At 41.0% G+C, this 27920-nt stretch overlaps 2 protein-coding genes across 14 annotated transcripts in view; both read right to left on the reverse strand.

The window, feature by feature from the left end:
• The window catches only part of CRACDL (CRACD like), a 54202-nt gene extending 42849 nt beyond the window's left edge, over nucleotides 1-11353 (reverse strand). For 2 of the 4 annotated variants that reach the window (XM_028727862.2, XM_077927586.1), the window contains exon 1: nucleotides 11006-11230. The gene's annotated coding sequence lies outside the window, so the exon portion shown is untranslated. The other 2 variants (XM_077927587.1, XM_028727863.2) reach the window with 2 other exon arrangements.
• Nucleotides 11354-14532: 3179 nt separating this feature from the next.
• Nucleotides 14533-27920, reverse strand: part of TSGA10 (testis specific 10) — a 41243-nt gene continuing 27855 nt past the window's right edge. For 8 of the 10 annotated variants that reach the window (XM_077927589.1, XM_028727871.2, XM_028727876.2 and 5 more), the window contains 5 exons: nucleotides 26609-26818; nucleotides 21720-21922; nucleotides 20888-20992; nucleotides 19294-19428; nucleotides 18220-18561 (listed from right to left, as the gene is read on the reverse strand). In XM_077927589.1, coding sequence (XP_077783715.1) covers nucleotides 18432-18561; nucleotides 19294-19428; nucleotides 20888-20992; nucleotides 21720-21922; nucleotides 26609-26818 — 783 coding nt within the window. In that variant the 3' untranslated portion in view covers nucleotides 18220-18431. Of the gene's footprint in view, nucleotides 17077-18219; nucleotides 18562-19293; nucleotides 19429-20887; nucleotides 20993-21719; nucleotides 21923-23419; nucleotides 23620-26608; nucleotides 26819-27920 lie in introns of those variants that run through there. The other 2 variants (XM_028727872.2, XR_003706514.2) reach the window with 2 other exon arrangements.

The following is a 27920-nucleotide window of genomic DNA, read 5'->3' on the forward strand; positions in this document are numbered from 1 at the left end:
TTCTCACTATGACTCGCTTCTTATGAAATTTCTTTAAACAATTTAACAATAAAAATATGCATAGATGAAAGGACTAGGTCAATACATATTAATGAGGGGTTAAACAAACAGGCTGATGTTCATCTCCATGACAGCCATCCACACAAGCAGAGAGAAGGTGTTGTGGGCACCGTTGACCTTGACATGCAGTACAAAAGCCAACCGAATCCACTCTGGGGTGCGTGGGTGTGTACCCCTTCAGAGGTTGACCCCTTTCCACCTTAGGACCAAAAAGTATACGTATGATCATACAGCAGTTTAAAGAAAACTTTTCCCTTTTCTTTCTCATATTCTGTGCTCACAACATACTCATTCTCTCTAGCAGATAAGTGCACAAGCTTGCAATTTTCCCCGTAGTGAGGAACGCTCTTCTCCTAACTTGGCAAAGCTAAAAACTCGCAGAAATGTCATTCTACTACCAGTGGGCTATCTACCACACTACTTTCCCTTATGAAACCATCCTGCAAAGGCTAAAGTAGTTTGAGGGTGTTACAGGACTAATCATCTAGATGAGCATTCATTTTGGATATCAACAACAAAAGTTTTAAGGCTGTATTTAATACATTTTTGGCAATTATTAAATACTTGTAAACTAAAAAAAAGAGCAAACGTAAGAACAGTCTGTATTCCATTAATCATAAAGTAAATGAGCTAGATGAAGCTGAAAAGCAGTTAATTCAAAGTATTCTTAAAAGAACAGAAGTTCATGTCGATCACTGGAGCAAATAATTACAGAATTGCAAAACACCAAATATACTGTTGTAACTCCCAATGTAACACTTCCTGTGGAGGGAATGAAAACTGCTTAGCACTGAACGCTAGCTATTTTTCACTAAACATATCCTATAACCAGAATGAAGGTTGCTTTCTGCACTATGGATGCAACAAGCAAAAGTGACGGACCACCTGATGAAACTAAATACAACAGAACAATGTTTGCACCACTCAGTGTTATTTGCCTGCGTAAACAAGAAATCCATTAACACATTACAAAGTTATCCTACAGTTAAATCAATAGCAGCACTTTCTCTCCAACTGCTTACCTGCATAAGTAAGATTCAGTAAAACATGAAGGGCTACAAGCATTTAGAGACAAATCCCTCACCTTGCCAATCAACTGAGGAGGAATAAAAGCAAAAGGCTGGTACTTTCAAGTTCACAGGAAAGGGTTCCAAAGTACCGTAATGTTGAGTCCATTCAAGTTAAGAGGCACAGCTAAGAGGCACAGCCTTTTCAGAAAGTCAGACGTCATGCTATGCTACTGTGCTGTCTCAAGTGTATGCACAATATTGCCTTGGGCCCTGCAAATGATCCTGGTTTCTGCCTCTGAATGATTTCACAGTCAAAGGAGAAAGCACCACTATGAGTTGCTAAGAAACAGGGAGGGAGTTCCTGACCTGAATTCTTAGAGTAGAGGATGTTGCCCAGGAAGCTTATACAGTCTTCCCAGTTCCTTGGAAATAAAGGATATATAAACCCTTGCACATATCCTGAAAAATAACGTAGGAGCCTCAAAACGAAATTACAAACTTAATAACAGGCTTTGTGCAAAGAAAAAACAATGGGTGTCATGCAGGGATTTGTTTTGTCAATTTGAAAAAGAACTAAATTAGGGGGAAATTCCACTAGGATTAAATGTTTGCACTTATTTTTTTTAACAGTTTTATTGTTTTTGTTTGCCTTTCCCCTAAATCTGTCATCAGCAACTGCTTTTGATGGAAGGCTAATCTGTGAAAAAGGCTACCCAAAGTTACTTGTTAGTACCCAGTGACGTCGCAACGGGGAGGCATGGGGGGCGGCACGAGCAGCCATCGCGCCGCCACAGCTGCCTTGGGAGGATCCTCCGTTAGCGGCTGTAGCCATGAGCAGAGGATCCTGGCGCTAGCAGCAAACCACTAAGTACAGCACATGTGTGGCATCGCATGCATGCACTGTGCATAGCGATGACGCCCATACACCGTTTGCCGCCAGCACCAGGATCCTCTGCCCGTGGCTGTAGCAGCGCCGGAGGGATCCCGGCACCGTCCGTATGGTGCTAGAGTGGCGCTGGCAGCAAACTGCTATACAGCTCATGTGCAATGTTGCTATGTACGGTGCATGCGTCGTATGTAGCGACGCCGCACATGCGCCCTACGTCATGACGCCCGCCCCAGGTGTCACGATGCCTTCCTTTGCCCCTGTTGGTACCCAAATAATTTCAGAAATGCCTCTCCCTCTCTGCCCTTCTTTTGCTTCTGTATTGGCAAGGGCGGGGGGCAGATTTTACACAGGGATTTGTACCTGCTGACCCCCATCCTAAACACATTGGCTCATGTATAGCAAACCATTAACTACAGTTTACTGTAATGTCTGAAATTTGCCAATCACACCAGCCACCTACTTTTAGGGAAAGAAATCATGATCAGAAAGTCAAGAACCTTGGGTTATCATTTTGGTGTGTTTGGAGCAAAACAAACCACGATCCCTGGTTTGGATGTAGTATCAGAGTGCACTTATTAACTTTGAACTTGCTCAATTAACTTTTAATTGAACAGATTTTAAAATAAGAGCATTGCAACTAGACCGTCAAACTCACTTGCTTAGAAACAAGTACCGTATTTTTCGCTCTATAAGACACACCAGACCACAAGACGCACCTAGTTTTTGGAGAAGGAAAACAAGAAAAAAAATATTCTGAATCTCAGAAGCCAGAACAGCAAGAGGGATTGGTGCACAGTGAAAGCAGCAATCCCTCTTGCTGTTCTGGCTTCAGCGATAGCTGCGCAGCCTGCATTCGCTCCATAAGACGCACACACATTTCCCCTTACTATTTAGGAGGGAAAAAGTGAGTCTTATAGAGCAAAAAATACGGTATATATCCTAGAATCTGTGGAATTCAAATGAAGAAAGAACACAAGAAATTCCTTGAAATGATACAGAGACTATACAGTCCATCATCATGGTGCTTCTCTCTCTCTCTCTTACACACACACACACACACACACACACACACACACACTCTGCTAAAACGACTTCTTCTTTTCATCAATTCTGATGTTTCTGCTTGCACATGTCTTGACACAACATTATAGAGTGGTACCTCGGGCTACATACGCTTCAGGTTACATAGGCTTCAGGTTACAGACTCCACTAACCCAGAAATAGTACCTCGGGTTAAGAACTTTGCTTCAGGATGAGAACAGAAATCATGCTCCAGCGGCGCGGCGGCAGCAGGAGGCCCCATTAGCTAAAGTGGTACTTCAGGTTAAGAATGGACCTCCGGAATGAATTAAGTACTTAACCCGAGGTACCACTGTAATCCTAGTTCTTTCTACGGCCTCAGAAGTTCAGATAGCTGAGCAGAAAACCTTAGTGTTGGAGTCCGATGTGAATTACATTCTTTCAACAAGTGCTAAAGTAATATATTACATAGCACATGTCAGCCCTGAATCCTCAACCGAAGAAAAGTATCATTAAAACTTGGAGCTCCAAAGTGTGAACAAGTAAAACTATGTCAGGCAAGTGAAAAAGCGACATTGAACCAAAACAGACACTTTTACAGGGAAACTCACCCTTTTATTGGCACAGTGAATTGGAACGATACTTCTACAGTAATTAAGATATGACATTACTCACTCACATATCACTAATAAATTATTGAGAAATCTCCTTGGAGTTTGGATCCAGCCATGTGGAGCATTGATTCCCAAGCGATGAAATGTAACCAAGCAACACCACCATTTTCGCTCTAGCCCATTGTTATTCAGACTTGGAAATAAAGAATAGCCTCTCAATTGCCACAAGAATAGCACTGAAAAGCTGCCAAAGACAAGCTGCCTGATTAAAAGATTCCATCATTCTAGTGCTATAATAGGGAAGATCTTAAACTGAAATTTAATAGAATACACTTCTTCTCACTAAAATGAGAAAAGGGTTCCTCATAAAAGCAGATAATCATGTGTGTTTTTTTACAGACAGAGTAACTGTAATTTATCCAATGCAAACAGTGCAACGTATTGAATTATTCATGGAGATAGTGAGACAGAAATAGGGTTTCTTGATAACTCAATTACTAAGTGTTATGGAGAAAATAATTATACCCATCCTTTCTCACATACTTTCCACAAAAACATAAATTTAGAAGCCACACCTGGGACAGTTTGTTATGATTTATATCCCAGGTTTTTAATCTAAAAGGTACAAAAGTGACTTACAAGAATTTAAAAAAGACACAATATAAAATAATCATACACAAAAAGCCATAATGAAAGCAGAGTTCAAAAATAATATGGTATTGGGAGAAACCCTAGTACAGAGTTCAAATCAGTCTCATGGATGCAAATAAATCTGCAGCGACACAATTATTTTTCCAATGTTTTTCCCCTACTACACCCATTCTTCTATGACATGGCCCTGAAAAATGTCTAAACTATCCTCTGAATTCCATACCAATAGTTCATAAGCAAAATTATATAATACTGTAATGCATTTGCACTGAGACAAAAAGATAAAAACAAATGAGCCCTGGTCTAATTCTCATCCGTGTGGCTGTTTTTTTACATGACAGATTTCTTCAGGTCTCATATATTTGCACCCAAAATCTCTGTTCAGATATAGGGCTCAATTAGACTAGATCCTTGCATGCTCAAGTGTAGCAGACAAACTTTCTCCAATCATGAGCTATACAAGAGAAACAATTTTGCATGTGAAAACAGGCCCACATTTCACCAATCAGCAGATAGCATTCATGGCTTAAAGGGCTATGCTTATGACCTGAAGCCTTGTGCTTCTATGATAATTCTGAAGGCACTTCAGGGGAAAGGTTAAGGGGGGGGGCACTTAGTCCTGGGTAGATGGCGTATATAATTTATTGAGGGATGCAGCTGCTCACCTGGTCAGTATGCATTCCTGTGAATAAGCTCACTTCTTTCACTCCTGAGCCTGAAAGTCTTCAGAAGCGCAAAGCCCTTACATCTGTCAGATTTTAAACTTAATTTGGAGTTCTCCCCCCCCCCCCGCCAAATCAAGTTTGTCAAGTTTTTCTTCCACTGTTTGGGCTATTTATCACTGGCAGTGTTTGAAATAAAAAGATCATATTGGGCAAAACATTCATTTTGACTGCCTAACAAAAGAAAGGTTTTCTTCCTAACAAAGAAAGGTTCATTCTAGTCCATTTTCCAACATCTTTTTTTTATTTCTTTCCAGATTTTAACATAGTTATCCCACAAAATGTTTAAGTTCTTTGCTGATATCCATATCCCCAGATATTTAATTGTTTCCGACTTCCCCTTTCCCTGCACACCCGCCAGCTGCGCCCCGTCAACCATATGGCTGGCGGGCACGCAGCTTCCCTCCCAAGCCTCTGCGGGGATTGCTCTCCCGCAGCGGCATGGGGGAGAATTGCGCCCCTCCCCATGGCTGGCGCCCCCCCATCCGTGATAATTTGGGGGTGAAGGGTGGATATTTGCACCCCGGCGCTGCATCTGCTAAAGATGGCCCTGGTCCTTGGGACGCTTTCCATTGGATTTTCCAACGTCAACTCAATAGGCTACCCCTGAACACAAGTATGTTACCTATTTCCCCGTGATGCTGAGGCATCTAAGTTGATTTATTATGAAAGAATTCCAGTTTATCTGGATTGTGGTCACAACAGAAGCAACATCTCTTGTCATGCCATAAATAGTTTGTGTCATCACAGCAATTTCTCACATTAATCTGCACATCTGTTCTGCTGTGACTAATTGTACTTTGTCTCTCACTCCTCTGCATATCACTTTGTAAAGGCACAGCATTAGAAACAGCTTAAAACACTTTAAATAAATAAATAATATTTATTTATTCAAACTTACTCTCCCCTGAAAAAAGGAGGACAATTCATTTATAAACAGTTAAAACAGCTTCACAAATCTTCAAGCTTAGTAAGCTGATCATGCAGGTTTACATTGTTATATTAGTTTATTTGAAGTGGCAAAAAAGCATAGAGCTACTGTATCAGGGTGATTATTTGAACCTTTTTATCTCCTACTTACAATGAAACAGAAGGAAATCTCATTGGAAGTGTTTGCAATCCAAAGGCAAGTTAGTGGTAAGTAAGCTATTAACTTATGTACGTCTTGTTCCTCCACGCAAGGAGAAAAGAAGGTTATTTGATTTTTAATTTTTTTAGGTCGTTCTGAAATGTCTCCAGTTAAAGGTAACACATAAGCTTAAAACAAAGGACATGCATGGAATGACTTTGCCCCTTAAGTAAATGAGTCCCTTGAGCGAACCCAGTTCTGCAGTATTCAATGGGCAATTCTGAGACCTAACTGAGATATCAATCTTGCTTCTATACTGAACCCGTAAGCCAAAAACTACATCATGAGAGTGCTACAGATTTGTATGATCAGTCATCTCTATAGAAAGGTTGTGGACTCCCCTTCATTAGAAGTTTTTAAGCAGAGCTGGATGGCCATCTGTCATGGATGTTTCAGCTGAGATTCCTGCATTGCAGGGGGTTGGACTAGATGACCCTTGGGTCCCTTCCAACTCTACAATTATATGAAAAGTTGGCCATATAGCCTGTCTTAGTCAAAGGTAGGCAACATGCACTCTGCTCCAACTGCCAGTTACCTTGCTGAAGGGAGGAACACTGGGGCCTCTGTCACCTGCAGAGAGACCAAGAGCCACTGGGAGCCTGCACTCATTACTGCATACCAGGAAGCGCATCATGGCAAATGGGAGCTCAGCCATGGCCCCTTCCATCAGCCACTGAAGGTGAACCTGCCCCCTCCACCATTCCTTTCCTATTGCAGGTTACAGATAGCCTTATCTTTTAGTATCTGTACAGAACACAGAAAACATTAGGTGCTTTAATGTGTATAACAAATAATAGCAAATGTTCCCTATGACACAGCACGCTAAGTTCCCCTGCCCCACCGTGAAGCAGCCTCTCCTTGGTTTTGACACTACGTAATTTTGAACTCCAGTATGGCAAGAGGCAGCTAGGCAAAGTCTCAACTTGTCTGGACAGTCACTTTCCCTTTAGAGAAGTTTGCTGTGAGGTGACATTTTAGGAGAACTGGAGCACATCTGAGCTGTTTTATTTTATTGTTGCTAATCTGTGAACGGGAGCAGATCTAGATTTAAAAAAAGATAAAAACTGCTGAAACTACAGCAAGTTATCAAGGAATGTTTCGTATTTGGAGTGTCACTTAACTACTATTCAAATTGCCATTCTCAGATGAGCACAAAACATGCCAGAAGAAAACACAGAGTGGTCAATTCCCAGTCATTCTCTCCCCGATTCAAAGAACCACCTCAGCATGAGGTTGCATTCCCTAATTATGCTATTCAAGAAATATCTAATAATTGGAGGTTCATTATTCTCTTGATCAGTCCTGTACTCCAAAGTGCTAAGTGAATCCGTCTCTGAATTATCTTGCAGCATCAAGACAATTCAGGTACAGAATGCCCCCCCCTCTTTACCCCAAGAAGTCTGCCTAGCACCAACAGATAGTATAGAATCATAGAACTGTATAGTTGGAAGGGACCCCAAGGGTCATCTAGTCCAACCCCCAGAACTAAGGAAAGCCTCTACTATTCACCCAATATTTTAGGATTATATTGTTTTAATGTTGCAATTAATTTAGTACTAAAAGGATTTTAATCTCTGTCCGCTGGATGTATGTTTTAGCCTATGAAATTACTTACGCCTTTATGTCAGTGGATATGTTCAGAGCTGCAATTGTGTTATCTCGGTGTGTGTTTGTATTGAAAAATGTTGTTAAGCTATTATATTTGCTCACTGAATATTTTTATCCAGAAACTAAGAAATATATATAAACATACAAAGAAGCCCAGGTGTAAACAATCAGTATAAACCAAAAGGGAAAAAATAGAAATTACAGAAGAGCCTCTGAGAAAGATCAATTCATTTGAAAAATATTTCTCTTTACAAAGAAATCAACTAATAATAATAATAATTTATTATTTGTACCCCGCCCATCTGGCTGGGTTTCCCCAGCCACTCTGGGCGGCTTTTAACAGAATATTACAATAGTCTATTAAACATTAAAAGCTTCACTAAACAGGGCTGCCTTCAGATCTCTTCTAAAAGCCTTGTAGTTGTTTTTCTCTTTGACATCTGGTGGGAGGGCGTTCCACAGGGCGGGTGCCACTACTGAGAAGGCCCTCTGCCTGGTTCCCTGTAACTTGGCTTCTTGCAGCGAGGGAACCGCCAGAAGGCCCTCGGCACTGAACCTCAGTGTCCAGGCAGAACGATGGGGGTGGAGACACTCCTTCAGGGATACTGGACCAAGGCCATTTAGGGCTTTAAAGGTCAGCACCAGCACTTTGAATTGTGCTGATAGTTTGTGCTTAAAACAAGACACTGTAAAAAACTAATCTGCCAGCAAAACAAGGAAGCAACATTCCTGTTTCTGTGCCAGATCAGGATAAAAGTACTTTCCCCCCTCCCATGATAAGCCTACCATGCCGTCTTTTCTTCAATGATTACACAGCTAGAAGGCAAACAAATATAAGAATGTCCTGTTTTTTCTCCTAATCTTTGCCCTGTGAAAACTGCTGATTGAGAGTTCTACTCGAGAATTTGCATAAATGCAAAACAAGTTGGAGATTTCAGGTGGTTATAAGTGGAAACAATCTGCAACCCAATGAGTTGTGAGATAAATATTTGGATAGGGCAATTGAATTGCATCATTATATTTCCTCAGAACATCTGTGGATTACTTTGTTCACAATCTATGCAATAGAAAACATATAACACATAACTTTGCACTGCAACTCATAAGCAAAGACACCACTTGCTAAGAAGTGCTGAACCTTAGGAGGATAATTCTGTATATGGAGATTTAGCTTTCGAATGTATATTACATTCAGGCCTCAATAAGTTAAAATAAATCAAATCCAAAACATTTTAACACTTTTGTACAACTTAGTCTTATGCACATCTTGCTTAAGTATAATGTGGGGATGGGGAACCTGTGAACCTCGAGTTCTTGCTGGACTATAGCTCCCATCCTTCCCACCTACTGACTATGTTGGCTGGCACTGATGGGAGTTGGAGTCCAACAACAGCTGGAGGTCACAGATTCCCCACTCCTAATTTAATGAATGCTTGAATACAGTGCAAATTTGATAATCCATAACATCATGGGCATAGCTAGGGGGGCAGCTGCCCACCACCAATCAAGTAAGTAAATGAAAATACTTAACTGACCAATTGTGTCACAGATAACTCAGTTCTGCCCCTCCTAATATAAAGCATGCTCCCTCTTTAAAAAAATCCTGGCTATGCCCATGCATAACATACCAAATAAAGCTGTCCAGTTACATATTAATTGTATCAAATGAACTCTAAGGTCCACTTCTTATATGAATTTGGCATGCATGGGCAATGACCGATTTACAATGACCAACTGACGTGTGACCGCGCACATCGTGGCAACCCAGACATGGCCGGAAAAGGGGATGGACGATGACTCAAAACTCAACTCCTGCACAAATCAGGAGTTGACTGTATTCACTGAGTATCCCATGGCACACACATTTAGCCACACATGTGCTATGTAAATAACACAGTGCAATACACAAATGAATTGACCCCATTTTATTCTGCGGAGGAATCAGATCTACATAAGCATTTCTTTGCACATACAGATGGGTTAACCTGCATGGAAACTAGAGCAATTGAAATCTTAAGCTTTGTCGGTATCTTGGGTGCTCTATACTATCAGCTTAAAATGTTTTGATGTTTTGTTCTGGTACAAGAGTTTAGGGAACAAGAGTTCAAGGAATGAAATACTGTGATGAAAAATGTAAACTGAAATGATAACAGAATGTTGACTTGTTTAAAGAACGTGAGCATCCACCTACACCAAAACCTTACACATCGACAGGGAAAAGGAGGCAGCTTCCAAAATACTCAGTGAGAGATTTACATAAATGGAACTGCTATTAGAGTTGCAAACTTTAAAATACATAAACAGCATGGTCTCCAGAAATAGGCCCTACTGAGTTCAGTGAGGCCTACTCCCAGATTAAGCAGGGCTAGGATTTCATTCTTATGAATACATGGAGGAGCTTTTCATGATAGCATACATATAGTGGGACTTGCTTAGGGTCAAGGTGTAAAGGTTTTTCATCTTTCTTGTGCTACATGCAAAAGTGGACCAGCTCCATCAATAAGGATGAGGGTGGCACCTCCTCTTCTATTTGGGATTAATCCGTAGTAACAGTTACAGTCAGAATGTGTATTTACTATCACTTAGGCTGAAATCCTATACACATTTACCTCAAAGTAATCCCTATTGAATTCAGTGGGACTTACTCTGACAGGAATAGGATTGTAACTTTTATGCAGATTAGTTACTACTGATGAACTGACAATCAACATGGATCAGAAGTAGTAAAACATGGTGTTGAAACACCCTTCCATGCATGTTTCTTCACAGCCTTCTACTAAAGTTCTAATAATCCCTGGTTATTATTATATGAAAATGAAAACTATTTAACCAGCCCAGAGAGATATGATCTTCCATGACTGGTGTTTGGTTCCATCTACACAATGAAAAGGGCAAAAAGGAAACTATGACCTGCATATCTTTTGCTGGAAATGAAAAGGAGGATTGTCCCTTCCAACTGTATAGGGAAACCTTTAAATGTATAATATATTGTTATGTTTTTATATATGTTGGAAGCTACCAAGAGTGGTTGGGGCAACCCAGTCAGATGGGCAAGGTACATATAATTATTATTATTATTATTATTATTATTATTTAACCACTCAGACAGTGAACACAAGAAGGTAGTTCCAGGATAACTAACCCAGGCTAAGGGATCTCAAGCATACAAACGAAAAACCCGTTTCCATTTCTGGCAAGAGGATGAGGAAGCATCCTATGGTGCTCTCACAGGGCTGTTATCCCAGAGTCCATTCACAGCTAAGAATAGCGCAGGTTGCAGGAAAGCAGGTCCCAGCACTTACCTGAAAGTTAAGTCCTTACTGACTGAACTAAACGCGGAGAGGACTGGGCCGCGCGGAAGAGGAAGCCGAGGAGGTTTAAAAACTCCTGGCCTGCTCGCCTATGGCGGCGCTGAAAGGTGAACGGCGCGCCAGGCAGGTGCGCGGCTTGCAACTCCGCGGAAACTCGCCCTTAGCAACTAACTCCCTGAACTGCAACGCTGCCCGGCCCTCCAGGGTCGCCTACACCCACCCACCTTGCTGCTTCACACGCACGCCAGCAACGCGGGGTCTCTCCAGTCAGCGGGCGAACCGGCTGCGACTGGAGGCGGGAAGGGAGCCTCCCAGGCACCTTGAGGAGGCGGAGTGTGTTGCCCCGGGCGGCGCTGCCAGCGAGGCGAGCCAGGCGCTCGAGGAGCGGCTCATTGGCTCTGGCTAGAGCCGGGAAGGGAGCGAGCGTGCCCGAGGCTCGCTTTAAGCAGCCCCGCCTGCCCTGGGACCGACCCTGCAAGGCAACGCAACCTGGCCTCGCCGCTCCTCCTCCTTCTCCCTGCGTTGCCGCCCATGGCAGGAAAAGCCCCAAGAAAGCGGATAAAGCGCTGGGAAAGCTGGGACTCGGCTCCAGCTGCCCGCCGCGCCTCTCGTTTGGCGGGAGGGTCTAGTTGGTCACTTGGCTCCACGGTCTACTCGGAAGCAAGTCCCGTTAAGTTTGCTCCCATGTCCTCGGGTGGCAACCTCCGTTTGTCAGGTTCTTCGACCACGTTTCGGTTCAAAGGAATTCCCACCGCCGCCACCGAATACAGTGGTTTTTGGAATATGAACCCAGCCAGCGAACAGGTGCTTTACCTGAGCTGCGTGTGGGTAGTTTTCAGGTCAAAAGCAATACGGGAGGTTTATCTTCCCTTAACCCGAGTTGCACAACTTTTATTCTTGTAGGATGTTGTGATGACCACCAATACGTTGCGATGTTCTTGGTGGTATAGTTCTGCTGACCTAAACATGAATAAAATCGACTTGAAAAGAAATGGGAAGACAACGACTTGCCACCTCAGAAGCTAACATGTTTGTCCTGGCATAAGAAATGGTTCATCCCCATCAACTTGCTACTTTGCAGTCACGCTTTTCGCTGCAAGAGCAAGCGACGGTTACTCTGTCTTTTGGAAGAAGAAGAAAATACTTATTAAACGGCAGAGGTCCGTCCTGCTACTCCCGAGTATTTCTAATTCAGCCAACCAGGATTTTGAGCTGGGACTTAATGCGCGGCAGAGAGAGCAGTGTCCAAAGAAGATTAAAGTTGAGTGTGGAATCGTAGAACAGTTCTGAAAAAAGGAAAATTCCATTTCCGTGTGCAGTAAGAGCTTTATTTACCTGGTGACGACGCTGATCAAAGCAGCCGGATGTGGGAATTCTGTTTCAGGCAAAGGAAAACAAGTTGAAAGTTCCACACAAACAAAAGTCTTAGAAAAGTGTTAAGAGATGTCCTGTTTAACTGCCAAAGATCCTCAAATGAAAATTCTTTGATATTCAGTGTTAGTCATACTCAGGGTATATCAATTTTAATAAATGGATTTAAGTTCTTTACTAATTTCAGCAGGTCTACTCCGAGTATGCAGATGGCACATAGATGCCCTCACATTTTATCTTAACTACTGTAGTGAGTTTGCCTAATGTTAGGATATGAGTGACTGGATATATTTAATTTGGACTATTACTGTCAGGTTTGGGATATATAGTGAATTATAAAACATATTTGGTTATCACCCTAAATTGTAGTTGTTAAAATACCATCATATTTCTCTCATATATAATTCTACTGACAATAGAGAATTATTCTTCTAACAATATAGCTATGTCTAGTGAACACATTTGGCAACAAACGTGGGGCTTTATAGGTTCATCAAATCAGTTTGTGAAATTAAACACTTAATTTGCATAGACACATCATCTACGAAAATAAAAAATGGAAAAAATATTTTATTTGAGCAAGTCTTGCAGAATAAAGTGTATACTGAGGTGGTCACATTCAGACTGGGAGGGGAGATTTTCATTATCTGTGTGCCCTACATCTTACCTCCGAGAAGAGATATTCCTCTTAAGGTGGTAGTGGTGGTGTTTGTTGTTAAAATCATCATCAACACCAACACCACTTGCCCTTCACCAGGTCCCAGGGCAGGTTATGAACAATATAACGTTTAGAAATTATGAAAAACAAAACCAATGACAGTCACAGGAATAGTGTGGATTCTGAAAACACACATCTCAAATAAAACAAATGTGTTTGTGTTTGTTTTATAGCCGTGATTCCCAATGTGGGCAACACACCCCACGGGGGGGCAATTTGATTTTTAAGGGGGTCAATTAGAGAATGAGTTATTAACAGTGAATAGCCTTTTAGGCTTCCTCCACATGGAGTTCACTTTTTGAATAAGAATTAAATGTCACGGGGGTGGCATCAGGATTTTAAAGATGCTTAGGTGGGGCATGGCCCAAAAAAGGTTGGGAACCACTGTTTTATAGTGAGTGGACTAATTTAAAATATGATTCCCCTATTTGCAGTTTGAAAAAGAAAAGGACAGCTTTGGCGATTTCCCTTCTGAATATTCTGCACTGTGTTGTTGCTTGTTGCCTCTATTCCTTTCCAGACCCCCAATTCTCCCGAAGAACACTAGGTCCAAGGCACTGAGGAGGATGCAGAATGGTGGCCAGATTTCTAATACAAATCTGCACAGCTCAGGTTTGTTTCTGAATTTGAGCAGGGGGGGAAGGTTAGAGAACAATGTGCAGTGACTGATACACTCACTGTTTTCTTAGCTGCACCATGTGGGAAAGAACAAGCTTTCCTATACCATGTTAACCACACCCACGCAATTACATAAAGAAGACAATAGTTTGTTTACCTTTGTTTGTTTCACCTTTATATTCCCAACTAAGTAATCAGTTTTGAAAAGCTTTTAGTTATCAAGTGATGTGGTCTAATAGTAGCATTTGTAAGGCTCAGTTGATTCAGTGGGTGTACTAATTGTTTCAGACTGGTACAATAATTACGTTCATCAGTAAGACTGCATATAATACAACTGTAGAAATTGCACTCTGTGAACTCAACAAGAAACCTTTCGCCCACCAATTAAAACAACAACACTGGGGAGTTGTGCTATTTATTTATTTGTTTTAAAAGAAACCAGGGAATTGTAAACCTGCAGAAAAAGACCCATGGTCTGATTTACACGTAATACTGAATGAACCATGAGTTATCCCATAGAATTGTGCAGCCTCTCCAGCCTCGTTTTGTCCAAAGTTGGGTAAGTGGTTTGTTTAAAATTGTCAGTGAGAACAAATCAGAATCTGAAAATATATTGAGAGAGGAGTAGCACTTAAGTCCAAGGCTTACTGCAGCTTGTTCATATGGTAAGAAACCATGGTTTCCTGTTATGTGTGAACCAGGCCAGTATTACATTGAATTTATTATTTCACAGGAAGACTCCGAAGACAATGTAGTTGTCATCATGCCATACTGTTCAGCAAACTTTTCTACCTGTTTTTTTTTTTTGGGGGGGGGGGGACTAGTTGCACTTAAATGCCAATGTAATGATTACACTAAATAAAAACAGCTATACACAAATCAAGTTTTCTTGTATGCACACACATGCTATCTGATTCACTTCTTTCTGTGCCAAAGAAGTATTGGGAGAAGTTAGTTTGCGGGGAGGGGATTATAGCAATTAACACCTTGATCATACATATACTTGCAAGTTGCTCATATTGACCTTTGTATATTCTGCTTTCTAAATATTAACTCTTGGAAAAAGGTTTTCCCCCCCATATTTAGTCTCAAACCTGGCACCTTTATGCTGATAAAAAAGTGGTGAGTGAAGTTTTGATAACAGAGAATCTTACCTTAGGTTTGATTCACGCATTCATTTGCACAGGTATATACAATAAAGTCTGTTACAAACAGTGTCCAAATTTTATGAATTTATAAATAAATGTCATTCTTATAACATTCAGAGAATTAAGCAAAGGCAAGTAATATAATGCTCAGAATAACAGAAGTGGAGGAAACCATTGGTTCAGCACTGATTTGAATACGACACATCTGATAAATGAAAACATCATCAATAAGAAGCAAGGAATGATGAATTCTCAGTTCACTGGTTCTTCACCCAAAGGATTACAAGAAGAGTGAGAATTGTTACCTCTCTAGAAAGGAGTTATTTGATATCTTTTGGCTCTTCCCTTTTCCTTCCCCCTTTAAAGTGATGACGATTTCAGAACAAGGATTCCAGTTTCACATATTACAAAGTAAGATTAGTTGCAGAGAAGCAGGAAACCTATAGGGTCTAGAAAGGTAATATTTTAGTAAAGTCAGGAGGAATCTCAAAAGCACTATGATACAGCAATTTTGTTGCTTAAGTGGTACTACAAAGATAGGTTTTTGAATTGAGGGGTCAAACTGGAATCTTTGGGCATGCCCTTACAATTCTATAAACACTAGCTTTAATTTTTCTTTGTTATGTGCTTGCAAGGAACATTTTACAATTAAAATTAAAATTTGAATTTCCCCTGAGTCGTAACTGGTAGGAAGGAATGAAATGTGTTGAATAATAAAGCTGCTGGGGAAGTTTTTCAGAGTTAATATATTTCTATATAAAGTTTATAAATCCATCTTGTTACACATACTTGCATATGTAGCTTTAAAATGATGGGGTGAGGGAGGTTTCAATACATTTTTAGGATTTAAAGTTCTGTAAAGCTTTTGGAGATGGAAACAATACTGAAAAGGGCTTAATCGTTTTATGTCCATCATCTCAAAAAAACAAACAAGCACTTAGATGAAACATAATTAGAAATTGGCTTAGCACACAAAAGAAAGGACTACTGAAAACTATCTTTTTCAGCTGCACTGAATAAGGAATTGTGTTTCATTTTAATAAAACAAGTGGCTTCTAATAAGGAAAAATTTGAAAAATTCTTATTAAATTAATGTTTTATAGAGTGTTAAATACCATTTGCAATGGCTGTACTTTAAATAATGTAATTTTCATAGCTGAGTATGTGTTATTGTCAGTATGTATTTTTGTAAACTGCAAATTAAAACAAGTGTTAACGGGGTTTTTATTATTTACAAATGACATATTTAATGGCCATTACAAATACACTTTTTTAGACACTGTGACATTATTCAGAATTTAAACATGTTACCCAGTTACAGCCTGATGAAGACCTGCTGTCTCCCCAAAATACTTAATGCTTAGAATGGGTTATATAGCTACAGAGCCAGCACATCGCTGTTAATGGATATATATGAAATAGGAGCTGACACTATTATTTCTATAAGTAGATTGTTGTTTGTTTAACTTTAAAAACAAATTGCTTTTTGATAGTTTGGACTGAATCCTAAGTTACTTTTCTCTTCACCCAAGGGATGTGTGTGATTGCCATAAACTCCCCCCCCCCCCCATCTGCAGCCCTGCCATACTATATCTGACCCGTTTCCTAAGGGTCCCACAATCTCCAGAACCAGATTTTCTGTAAGGAGGTTGTAGAGCTCTGTTCAGTGAATGTGAATGCTCTCCACAGAATGGAAGTTAGGATCCAAGCCACTAATTAATTTAACATCAGATTTGTAGTCAAAATTAAACCACATATATTAAATATAATTCATCTTAAAAATGTCTTTCCTCCTGAAGTGAAAATGTGTCGTAACTTAGCAGGCATACAATCAAGCTACAACAGATAAAAGAAAGGATAAACTGTTTTCTGTTTTCATCTTTACAGCGATAGGTTCCTTAATAATGTTTCTTTGACAGCATGCAGCTGAAGTCATCTTCACATTTCTTTGCAGTTTCATGTACTAAGAGTGGATATTGGTTGCATAAAACAGCATATTAAAACTTATTTTCCAGTGGCTAAAATAAAATATTTGTGTGTGCACACTCCTTCTTTTAAGAAGTATTCTGAACCTTATCCACCATCAACTGGATTAAAACAATCATTTTAGTAAACCTGAGTTCAATTTGGTATTTGCATTTCTAATAATAGATATCAGACTTTTTTTCATTATCTTCTTCAGTTAGAAGTTCTTCAAAATAGAATCCCTATAAAAGATGGAAAATTGTGGTGTTTAACATTATCCAGTACGTAATGGCAGTTGCCCCTCAAATCAAGTAATATGAGTAAGTTATTTTCCTTGGTTTCAATTATAAGGCCCTTAATAAACTGTTTTTAAAAAACAATCATGCTAAAAATCACCATGCATTCATAACTCAATTCACTTACAAAACCTAGCCTCTTTCATTGCTCACTTCTTCATTTGTTTAAAATATCTCACAAGAACTTTTAGTCTATTGTAGTTCTCAGCCTGCTCCTTCACTTATCATCAAAATAAGCTCTGACAAAACAATCCCCACAAACCCAAATGTATATTTAACAATATTTATATACTGTTTAATTTATCAACCTTTAAACTGTTTACATAAAATGATTCAAAATATTCAATAGAAAATATGAAACATTCGAGTGGCACATATAGGATAAGATAATCCTTCAAGTAAACTGTTCCTCCAGCCACTTTTCTGTGTTAATGACTCACTTTCAGTATCAGGACCAACAGAAAAGTGTCTGGGATAGTTAATGAAGTGTGGGGAACCCTAAGGGGGAATGTTGAATGCCTCACTCCCATGAAATTTACTGGTGTATTAAGACCCTCCCCCATCTTCTGCTTTATATATAATATGAATGGAGTTAACTTAATGCTACTGTATATATTTCTGGTTTTATACAAATTCTAAAATGGCCATTTCCCCCCTGCAGTTCCTCGTAACTCCTCCTGCCTCTTTTCCATACTAAGCACGTTGCAACACTGTGCTTTTAACTTTAGTATGGCATGTTAAAGAGAACCAACTCTACTCAGCTGGTAAGATAACCCCATACCCTGGCCTATAGTATGTGCACAATTTTTCTGCTAAAGGTTAGGTACAGAGTAGGAACAGTGAGGCATCTTGTTAAATCTTCTATAAGAGCACAGTGCTGCTTTTATTTAAACATACACATCTAATGTGAAAATACATTAACAGGAATTTTGTGCACAAACATGATAAGGAAGCTTTGGCACAGACAGCCAATCTCAACTGCTCTAAAGGCTACCATGGCAACTGGCTATTATACACTGATCCCTACTAACTTGAGCATGAAGTTTACATAGTCAATTCTACACAGGCTGTGCAATTTACCGGTACATGGGCTCGTTTTTCCTTGTAGCCATCATATGACCCCCAAAAGAACAGTAGAGGTGATTAATTTTAGAGAGTAAAATTAAATAAGCTGTGTAAGACAATGTGATTAAAGTAGAGGTGGCTTGGATTCATGTGCACCAAAATTACACCGGTGGGGAGACTTGTTAGTGAAAAATGAAGGATTGAAACCATGTGCACTTTAGATTGTATAAACACTTTTATTCATATGTATAATGCTGTATCCCCAAAGAAAGACATTTCAAACAGATTTTATCTTCTAGGGTATCTTCCGTACTAACGTCACACACATCTGCGAGTTCATCCGTCTGCCTTCCTCTCTTGAGCTGACTAGTTGATATGAATGGGAAAGATACTGTCAAAAAACTGAGAAGGAGGGGAAGGGAGAAGACTTTTGGGGGAACCTCCAATGTTTCACATAGTAGAGAACACTGCAAATGCTTTTACCCCTTATGAACTGCACAGGGAAAGAAAATGACCTTTCCCAGGTGTCACAAGGCATCAGTGCCTTTATGATATCAACAAGCATTACACTACTCCTCATCTCAGGCCTATTGCATGCTTAACAACCAATACATCGTGCACTAAGGAAAGGGGCAACGGTAGTCATGCTCAATCCTGGAAGCAAAGGTTCAAGAATGAATGTAGGCATAGCAAGGGTGGTCTACAAATCAGTAACAGTTACTGTCTGAAAACATCAGTGATGACAGTACAGAACTTGGGGAAAACAGAATACTTATCTCCCCACAGGAAAAGTTAGCATCTCCACCCTCAGGTAATCTGGAAGTCAAGAGTGAGGAAGTATAACTCCTTCCCATTTTACTTCTAAACACTTCTTTGAAACATCTATAATGAACAAGAGCATGGTTTCTGGGGTGTGTGTGGCCTTTGTTCATGTGAATACAACCATTATCTTATGAGTGAGGAGAAAAGACTTTATATTGATGCCCAAACAAATTTGTTCCTGAACTCTACAACCGTGCAGGACATGTAACAGAATAAAAAGCGCATTCTTTCAGAGCTAAGATCTCATATCACTACTAAGTAAGGTAATGTTCTCACCATTCCGAAGATCTGTCCAGAGACTTGTCAGAAGACCGGTGCCGAGAACGTTCAGGTGATGATGTCCTTATTGTAGAAGTTAATTGGTATGGAGCTCCCAGACTCTGGCGGCGAAGCTCTTGGACAGCACGCTCTCTAAAACAAAAGGGTAATTTATCTGAAGATGGGGTAAATACAACAAGCTAAAAGGTGAAGATTCTCACCAAGATTGTTCTTCAGACAGACTATAACGCTGAAAGATGGGGAATGGAGACAGATTGTTCCACAAAGCCAGGAGGAAGGCCAACACAGGCTTTGGGTGTAAAAGTACAGATGGCGACCATTTTGTACCGGGGTTCCGTTCCCAGCCTCTGTGTGCATCAACGGAGCGCACATAAGTGCCCCTGCCCCTGTTATGCCCTCTTCTGGGTCCAAAAGGACCCGTGCTCTGGCAATTGCACATCAATTGGACACACCTAAAATGGTTGCTGCCTGTGTAGAAAAATAGAAAACTACTTTATATCAGGTAAGATTTTGTCCATCTAGCTTAGTACTGTCTACTCTGGCAGTGGCTCTTTGCATTCTCAAGCAGAGGCCTTTCATATCACCTGCTAGCTGGCTCTTTTAAAAATTGGAGATGCTACAGCTTGAACCAAGGACCTTCTACATTCAAACACATGCTCTACCACTGAGTTGTGGTCTGTCCTCAAATATCACCTCATCTTCTCTAATTGTCCATTTGGGTAACCATTCACCACACTGGCAAACTGAAGCTCTGTTCAAGTGGGCCTACATGCAGGTCTAGGCATGTTCACTCAAGAGGTGAATGGGAAGGATTTAGCACTGGCTGGCAATGCAGACAAGCTGCCATCCTATCACTCCTCAATCTGATGATGTAGAGAGCTTCATCTGCTGCAGGATTAGGAAGGAAATATTAGTTGGCCAAACTTTAGGATTTTTTTGTCCACTTTGCATCTATCATATTTCCTGCATGCAAGGTGATTTAAGTCAGTGCACATTTTAAAATGCAAAACGATACATATGTTTCTGCAAGCTTATTCTGGAACACAGTGCAGTAGGCCATTAAAGGGACCGTAGGTACCACAGCAGTGGTAAAGGTAAGGTTAAAGGACCCCTGACAGTTAAGTCCAGTAGTGAACGACTCTGGGGTTGCGGCACTCATCTCGCTTTACTGGCCGAGGGAGCCAACGATTGTCCGCAGACAGTTTTTCCGGGTCATGTGGCCAGCATGACTAAGCTGCTTCTGGCGAAACCAAAGCAACGCAGGGGAATGCTGTTTACCTTCCCGCCAGAACAGTACCTATTTATCTACTTGCACTTTGATGTGCTTTCGAACTGCTAGGTTGGCAGGAGCTGGGACCGAGCAACGGGAGCTCACCCTGTCGCAGGGATTCGAACCGCCAACCTTCCGATTGGCAAACCCTAGGCTCCCTAATAAATATGCTTTCAATTACAGCCTTAGTTCCAGTGAATATAAGATTACTGGTAAGATGCTTTTAGAAAATATGTACATGGCTCTTTTTAAATTAGCATGATTGCATGTGATCTTATTTGGAAAAATAACAGAAGACTAAATATGTGATCATACACTTGCCTTTCAAAGCGTTCTGTACCCAGCTGCCTTTTGGTGATATCTAACTCAGACTCCAATTGAGTTATTGTATTTTTGAGCTGTGAAAAATCTCGACTCTGGGTAGCACTATAACAGACAAAAGTATCATTTGAACTGAATGGATGCAACTATTCAAATACTGTAAAATAAACAAAGGGTTGAATTCAGACTTAGACAAGTATAAAGTAGACCCACAGAGTAATCATAACCAAGTCTCACTGATTTCAATGGATTTGCTCTCATGTTTGACCATAAACCCCAATACAATTAGCTTTTCAAGAATAGCGTTCAGTGTATTCAGTATAAAAAACAAGTTGGAGAAGGGTAAAAGCAAAAACAAAAAAAAACAATTATGGGATATTTCGGCTCTCAAAAGGAATTGAATATATTCAGTGCTTAAAATTTCAAACGACACTGAACAGAAATATATCCACACCTAGACATATAAACAAAAAGCAAGCACAAATGTCTGTAACACTTTCTGTGCCGATTACCTAATCACACAAACACCAGTTACTTTCACAGGGCAATGGGGGTAGAATCATGATTAGTCCAGGATTTGGGAGGGAGGGGAAATTTTATAACTTGCAACCTGCTCCAATCACAAAAATAATTTTCTTCCATTTGTCAGGCTGCCTTCTTTTCCAAGAATTCCTCGTGCAGGTGGCTACTACTCCCTATCAGTGCTCTCTTTCTTTATCACCAAAGAATCTTTCCCACTTAGTAGAAAGATGAGCATACTGTACTAACAAAAATTAATATAGTGGTTTCAAATCTAGAAGAACTGTGTTGTTTCTACCAGTTACTAACTTACATCTTGTTTTCAGCCAGCGAAAGCTGCTCTTTAAGAAGCTGAATTTCAGACTCTTTTTCTTGGCTTATCATCTGAGATTGATATTCCTTTTCACGGTTGGATGCTAACAATGTTTCTAGGTTTTTAATTGAAATTCTTTCATTAGTGAGTTGTTTTTTGAGGAGTTCGGTTTCAGAGTGAGACGATTCCCATTCATTTTGCAGCTGAAAGCCAAAAAGGTTAAATTTCTTCATTTTCCCTAATATACAATATATGAGAAACTGATGAATTACATTTCAAATTGTAAACTAAATTCCATTAGCACTCTTCTTCCCCATATCATCTTCCTAGATGTAAAATATGCACCTAATAGTCAGTAACTGCAATTCCCTGTCAATTCAAAAATATAGTATAAAAATGAACACATTTTTAAGTACTTTTAGCTCTTATTTTATTTTCATACACTTAAATCAGTGTGGCTTAAATATGTTTAACTCTGAGAGAAAGAAAGAGAGAAAGAAAGAGTTTGGATTTGATATCCCGCCTTTCACTCCCCTTCAGGAGTCTCAAAGCGGCTAACAATCTCCTTTCCCTTCCTCCCCCACAACAAACACTCTGTGAGGTGAGTGGGGCTGAGAGACTTCAAAGAAGTGTGACTGGCCCAAGGTCACCCAGCAGCTGCATGTGGAGGAGCGGAGACGCGAACCCGGTTACCCAGATTACGTGACTACTGCTCTTAACCACTACACCACACTGGCTCTCTGGCTAGGTTGTATTGATTTTCTTCTCTTTCCCACCCCTGAATAGAGAATTATATAACTGTATGCCCCAGTTAAACTTTAGAGGGCATAATCTGAAGCTCTGTGGAGCCCCAATTTACATACAAAGCTCCATGAGAGCAGAGTCTGCCTGAATCTTTTCTTACATGCTAGATAATGAGATGGTCTTCAGTGAGAAATATTATTCTGCATATAGGGCATTCAGATGGGGCAGGATATGCATATTCAGAGTTCATTCATATTCCGGGCCCAGGTCTTTGACTGAGAGTTGCTATTAAGTCTTACCACCAATTGAGGTGAGTGCGCTGGTTTCTTACAAAGATTTGCAGATGCCATTGGGGTTGCAGTAGCCCCCAAAGCCAGATCTGTAAGTTTTGCACAAAAATGATAACTATGATGTGGGGTGGGCACCAAGATTCACAGACAAGGTTCTAACTGGAAAAATATTTTTAAAAATCAGGGTAATAAATAAATTTTGCAAAAACTGAGGAGCACTTCTGACCCCTGATGCTTTTTGTGGTGATGTTAACAGAAGTGACTGATTAGTTGATTATGGAAAAATAATATTGTTTTTCCACTTTGCGGTCACCTCCAAGCATCTTAAGTGATTAAAAAAACAACCCTGTCATTCTAACAGGAGTAGACTTGGCACTGAGAGTAAAAAAATATTTTTAATTAAATTAAGGAGAGGAGACCTGAAACACCACATGGCAATCCACACATTGACATAGTTGAGAACTGACTTGAACATGGAATTGTGGAAAACTGACCAAAAAAAATTTTCCCCCAGTTTTATCAGGGTACATTTGATTTCCACTTGTTGACAGAGGGTTAAAAGTGCCATTTCAGAAAGTTCTGGTGTGAAATATCACCGTAGAAACTTGGCATGCATCTATGCCAAGTAATCTACATGATGCATAGAATGGAATGTTGGTCACTTACCATGAACATTCTTTCTGGGGGAATGCAGGGGGAATCCAGTAAACAGTGGATTAATACTACCCGCTGCCCTAGGACAGGTGGGGTCACATGATACCAAAACGATTGCATCATTCAACTCCTAAGACTCCATCTCGTTTCAACCATATTCGAGTTGGAGAAAGAGCCATCAGAGAAGCACTTGTGAGCAAAATAAAGAGAGCCTAGAAAAGAAAAGTAAAAAGTAACCCCTCCAAATAGACATGGCACAAATCAGATGCTGGAGCCCAGGCCCATACAAAGGGTGCGTCTGGATGCCTCCTGCACACCCCATGAAAGAACATTAATGGAAAGTGACCAACATTCTGTTCCCAGTGATGCATCCAGGAGGCATCCAGAAAACAGTATTACTTACCTAAAAGGTAAAGGTAAAGGGACCCCTGACCATTAGGTCCAGTCGTGACCGACTCTGGGGTTGCAGCGCTCATCTCGCTTTACTGGCCGAGGGAGCCGGCGTTTGTCCGGAGACAGCTTCCGGGTCATGTGGCCAGCATGACTAAGCCGCTTCTGGCAAACCAGAGCAGTGCACGGAAACGCCGTTTACCTTCCTGCCGGAGCAGTACCTATTTATCTACTTGCACTTTGACATGCTTTCAAACTGCTAGGTTGGCAGGAGCAGGGACCGAGCAACGGGAGCTCACCCCGTCGCGGGGATTTGAACCGCTGACCTCCTGATCGGCAAGTCCTAGGCTCTGTGGTTTAACCCACAGCGCCACCCGCGTCCCTATTACTTACCTAAGCTAAGCCAAATCAGGGAGGGATCAAAGGGCTGGTTGCCCTGGGGAGAGGTCCTATGATGAAGAAATGGCACTAACCCAGGAGAAATACAGGACCCAGGACCCCTCCTAGCATGTTTAGCCACCAGCTGTCCTGAAGAGTTTGCAGGACAGACAAGACCTCCAACGATTCCTCTGAGGAATACGAAAAAATGCAATGCAGATATTTGTTCGATTTCTTACGATTGTGGCCATGCAAAAAAGTCTTTTTAGACTTTTAAAGTCTTTTCAGAACGGCTTAAATCTTTGGAAGGAGAAGCAGACAAATCTGAGGTATGGTGACTTAAAATTTGTCCCTTTTCCCAGAGCAAGATGGATGTAGGGCTAGAGCAAAATGCTGATTGATGTAAGCCTCAATAATATCTCTGAACAGTTGTACAAGGGGAGAGTGCGGCATATCTGGAGATGGACCCTTAATAAGCCTTTGATCCTAACTGCCAGACTAGAAGGGGAAAAAGGCTGTATTGGGTGGATGGCTGCTGAACCTAGACGTGCAAGCCAGGCCTATGTAGTGATGGTAAAGGGCCGCATTATTGAGTAAGAAGCTGCTGAGCTGAGAAGAGCTAGTCAGGCCTGTAGGAGGGAATGAAGGAGCACCACTGCCTGGATGAGGGAGGTTGTCAAAAGAGTGGGAGCCAAGTGGCCAGTTTCTAAAAGCACACCAAGTCCAGAAGGTCTAGGTTGAAGGGGGAAAGATTCTGCCCTCTAGTGGCCAGATGAAAGGAGGGCTATCAAATTCTCTATCCAAGATGGTGGAGTGGAGGTTTCATGCATAAAACCTAATTTTAAGTGGCTGCCATTTTCCTGCCAAAAACTGCTACCCTGGCAAAGCTTTAGCTGATAGAATAAACACTGAAACTTATCCCAGCCTAGAGGGAAAGCATCAAAAGACTGAACAGGCTGGCTAAAATCTCAACCAAACTCCATTGCACCCCAGCACTCTCCCTCATCAATAAGCACCTTAGCCTAGACAGCACTGGAAAGGCCAGGTTAGAAATCAGAACTGTGGCTCTAAGTGCTCCAGAGAAAGGCACTAGTTTCTTCTACTGCAGGTGGCTTGGTGGCAAGTAGATCTGAGGGAGTGATAGCTGGCCTTTTTTCTTTTGTTAGCCAGGACATGGGTTGTCTCTTCTAAGAGCTCACTTCCCCTTCCCCCCATAGGAAAAACCTTGGGGGGAGAATAAGAGAGAGGAGAAAGAAAACTGACCAAATTCATAAAGAGAAAGTAAAAAAGGAACAAGGAGCCAAGGTAAATCTAAGAAAATAAGAAGCAGGAGCTTTGAAGTACTAGGGAGGGAAGGAACTGGAGGTGTAATCTAAGGAGCTGGCTTATGCAGTCATTTTGGTACCATGTAACTCTGCCTTCTTAGGGAAGTTGGCGGGGGAAATAAAGCCACTGTTTTCTGGATGCCTCCTGCGTGAATCCCTAGGAAAAATGGATGGTGATATTATAGATGGGGCTGCTCGCTCCATGCGCCACCCCCCCCAACTTATCCAATGCCTTCTCCCTTTACACCTGACCAAATCCACCCTCTTTACACCTGGCCCACCTACTCATCCCAACCCCTTTTTTACTCAGTTATTGAAGTCTTGTGAGATTATGTAGAGAGGTTCCATCATATGTACCAAAAATAGACAAAGCAGAACACTGTTGATGTTGATATACAGGTAACTTGCATCTTATGCTAAGGTTCAGTTACAGCAGTCTACAGTACAGTGGTACCTTGGGTTACATACGCTTCACGTTACAGATGCTTCAGGTTACAGACTCCGCTAACCCAGAAATAGTATCTCGCGTTAAGAACTTTGCTTCAGGATGAGAACAGAAATCGTGCTCTTGCGGCGCCACGGCAGCGGGAGGCCCCATTAGCTAAAATGGTGCTTCAGGTTAAGAACAGTTTCAGGTTAAGAACGGACCTCCAAAACGAATTAAGTACTTAACCCGAGGTACCACTGTACATGTATACACGAAAACATATAAAATCGGGAACCCCTGGAAGGCAGTACCAGAAGGCAGTGGCGTAGCGTGGGTTGTCAGCACCCGGGGCAAGGCAAGTAATTTGCGCCCCCTAACCCGTGGATTTGTGCCCCCTAACCCGTGGATTTGCGCCCCCTAACCTGTGGATTTGCCCTAACCCCAGATGTTGCGCCCGGTGCGGCAGGCCCCCCCTGCACCCCCACGCTACGCCACTGCCAGAAGGGCCTTTGGTGTAATCCAGCAGGGCTCTTCTTATGTTTGTATTTAAGCAAAAGTACATAACATAAAGGTTGCTGTATTGTGAGAATTTCATTCAAGATGATATTAAAAGGCATTCCAACTTAGGTTTTCTGCCTTTCCTGTTTGCTCTAAACAATGTGCAGATTAGATTATACTTACCCGTTCTATTTCCTGTGTTGTGTTGCTTAGTTGCCGGGCTAATAACTCTTTGCTAGTGTCCAATTTTATGCAGAGTTCCCGAGTAGATGCCAACTCTGACAGTACAGAAACTTTCTCCAGTTGCACGTCATGGAGGTCCTCCTCCATTTTCAAAAGAGACTTACCTAATGTAGAAATCTGTGACTTGTGGGCTTTTTCTGCTGCTAATTGCTGTGAAAGCATGTGTAGATGAAGACAATTAACATTTTGATAGACATGTACCAGAACAATGCCTAATAACTTTAGGGAAGATCAATTACAGTTTTAGTTAAACAATTATACCTTATCTTTTTCTAATACATAACTTCTAAGAGTTTCTGCAGTGAATTTAAAATAAAAATGTTAACTGTAAGCAGAATGTAAAATAAATATCTTGTGAACAAACCAGTAAACACTAGATGCAGCTACATTTCATTTATATCAATTATTTATATACACTGTTAAGGGCTATGGCTTAGGCAGACTGATCCAGAGTTCCATGTAGATTCAGTTGTTTGCAGAAAGCACAATATTGGTATATGAACTTTCAATGCAGAAAGTTGTTCTTCCTTGTACATGTCCAAGGAAGCCTTTGTAAGACAGAAGACGATGTGAACACTGAAGAATCTGCACTAGTAAGTAAGATCTGCACTGAAATAACAATTTTTGTTCTAAACAAAGACTGCTGGGTATCTTGAGAGGACATCTGGATTAAAATAAAAGTGTCTAATCTTCAAAATTTTGATTTTTGGCTGCAAAATCAGATTTCAGAGCTGGGGATGGGGAGAAGATAGAATTATTAACTTTAGAAAACAAAAGCATACATATTATTTCTTACCAACCACAATGTGTACAGGAACCATCTTAGGATACATAATGGTACCTAGAATACTGAACTCTCAGCTTGGTAAAAGTCTAGAATTCATACATTTACAGAAAAACAAGGGCTCACACCACATACTTATCCCAAACAGTCTCAAAAAGGCCAGAATGTGCGGCAGGTCAATGGTAGCTATTGCCATCAACTGGGTCCTGGGCTAGTGATCTGTGGTTTAGCTTAAAGCAATATGGTGGAAGCAGAACTGGAGGAGAAGCAAAGTGGCTGTGATCTCTCTGGGAACCCACATTTGCTTGGTCACACTAAGCCATGATTTGGTTTAGCATGGTGTGCAAATAGGGTCAGTGAATGATGGTGAGTGGAAGACCTCTTCCCTTTACAACAAATGTGCTTTCTGAAAGTACCTGTTGTAGCCCACATAACTGAGACATATGTCTCACAATAAACTTTATCCCT

This window comes from Podarcis muralis, chromosome 4, assembly GCF_964188315.1.
Source record: "Podarcis muralis chromosome 4, rPodMur119.hap1.1, whole genome shotgun sequence".
In the NCBI taxonomy this organism is placed as follows: domain Eukaryota; kingdom Metazoa; phylum Chordata; class Lepidosauria; order Squamata; family Lacertidae; genus Podarcis; species Podarcis muralis.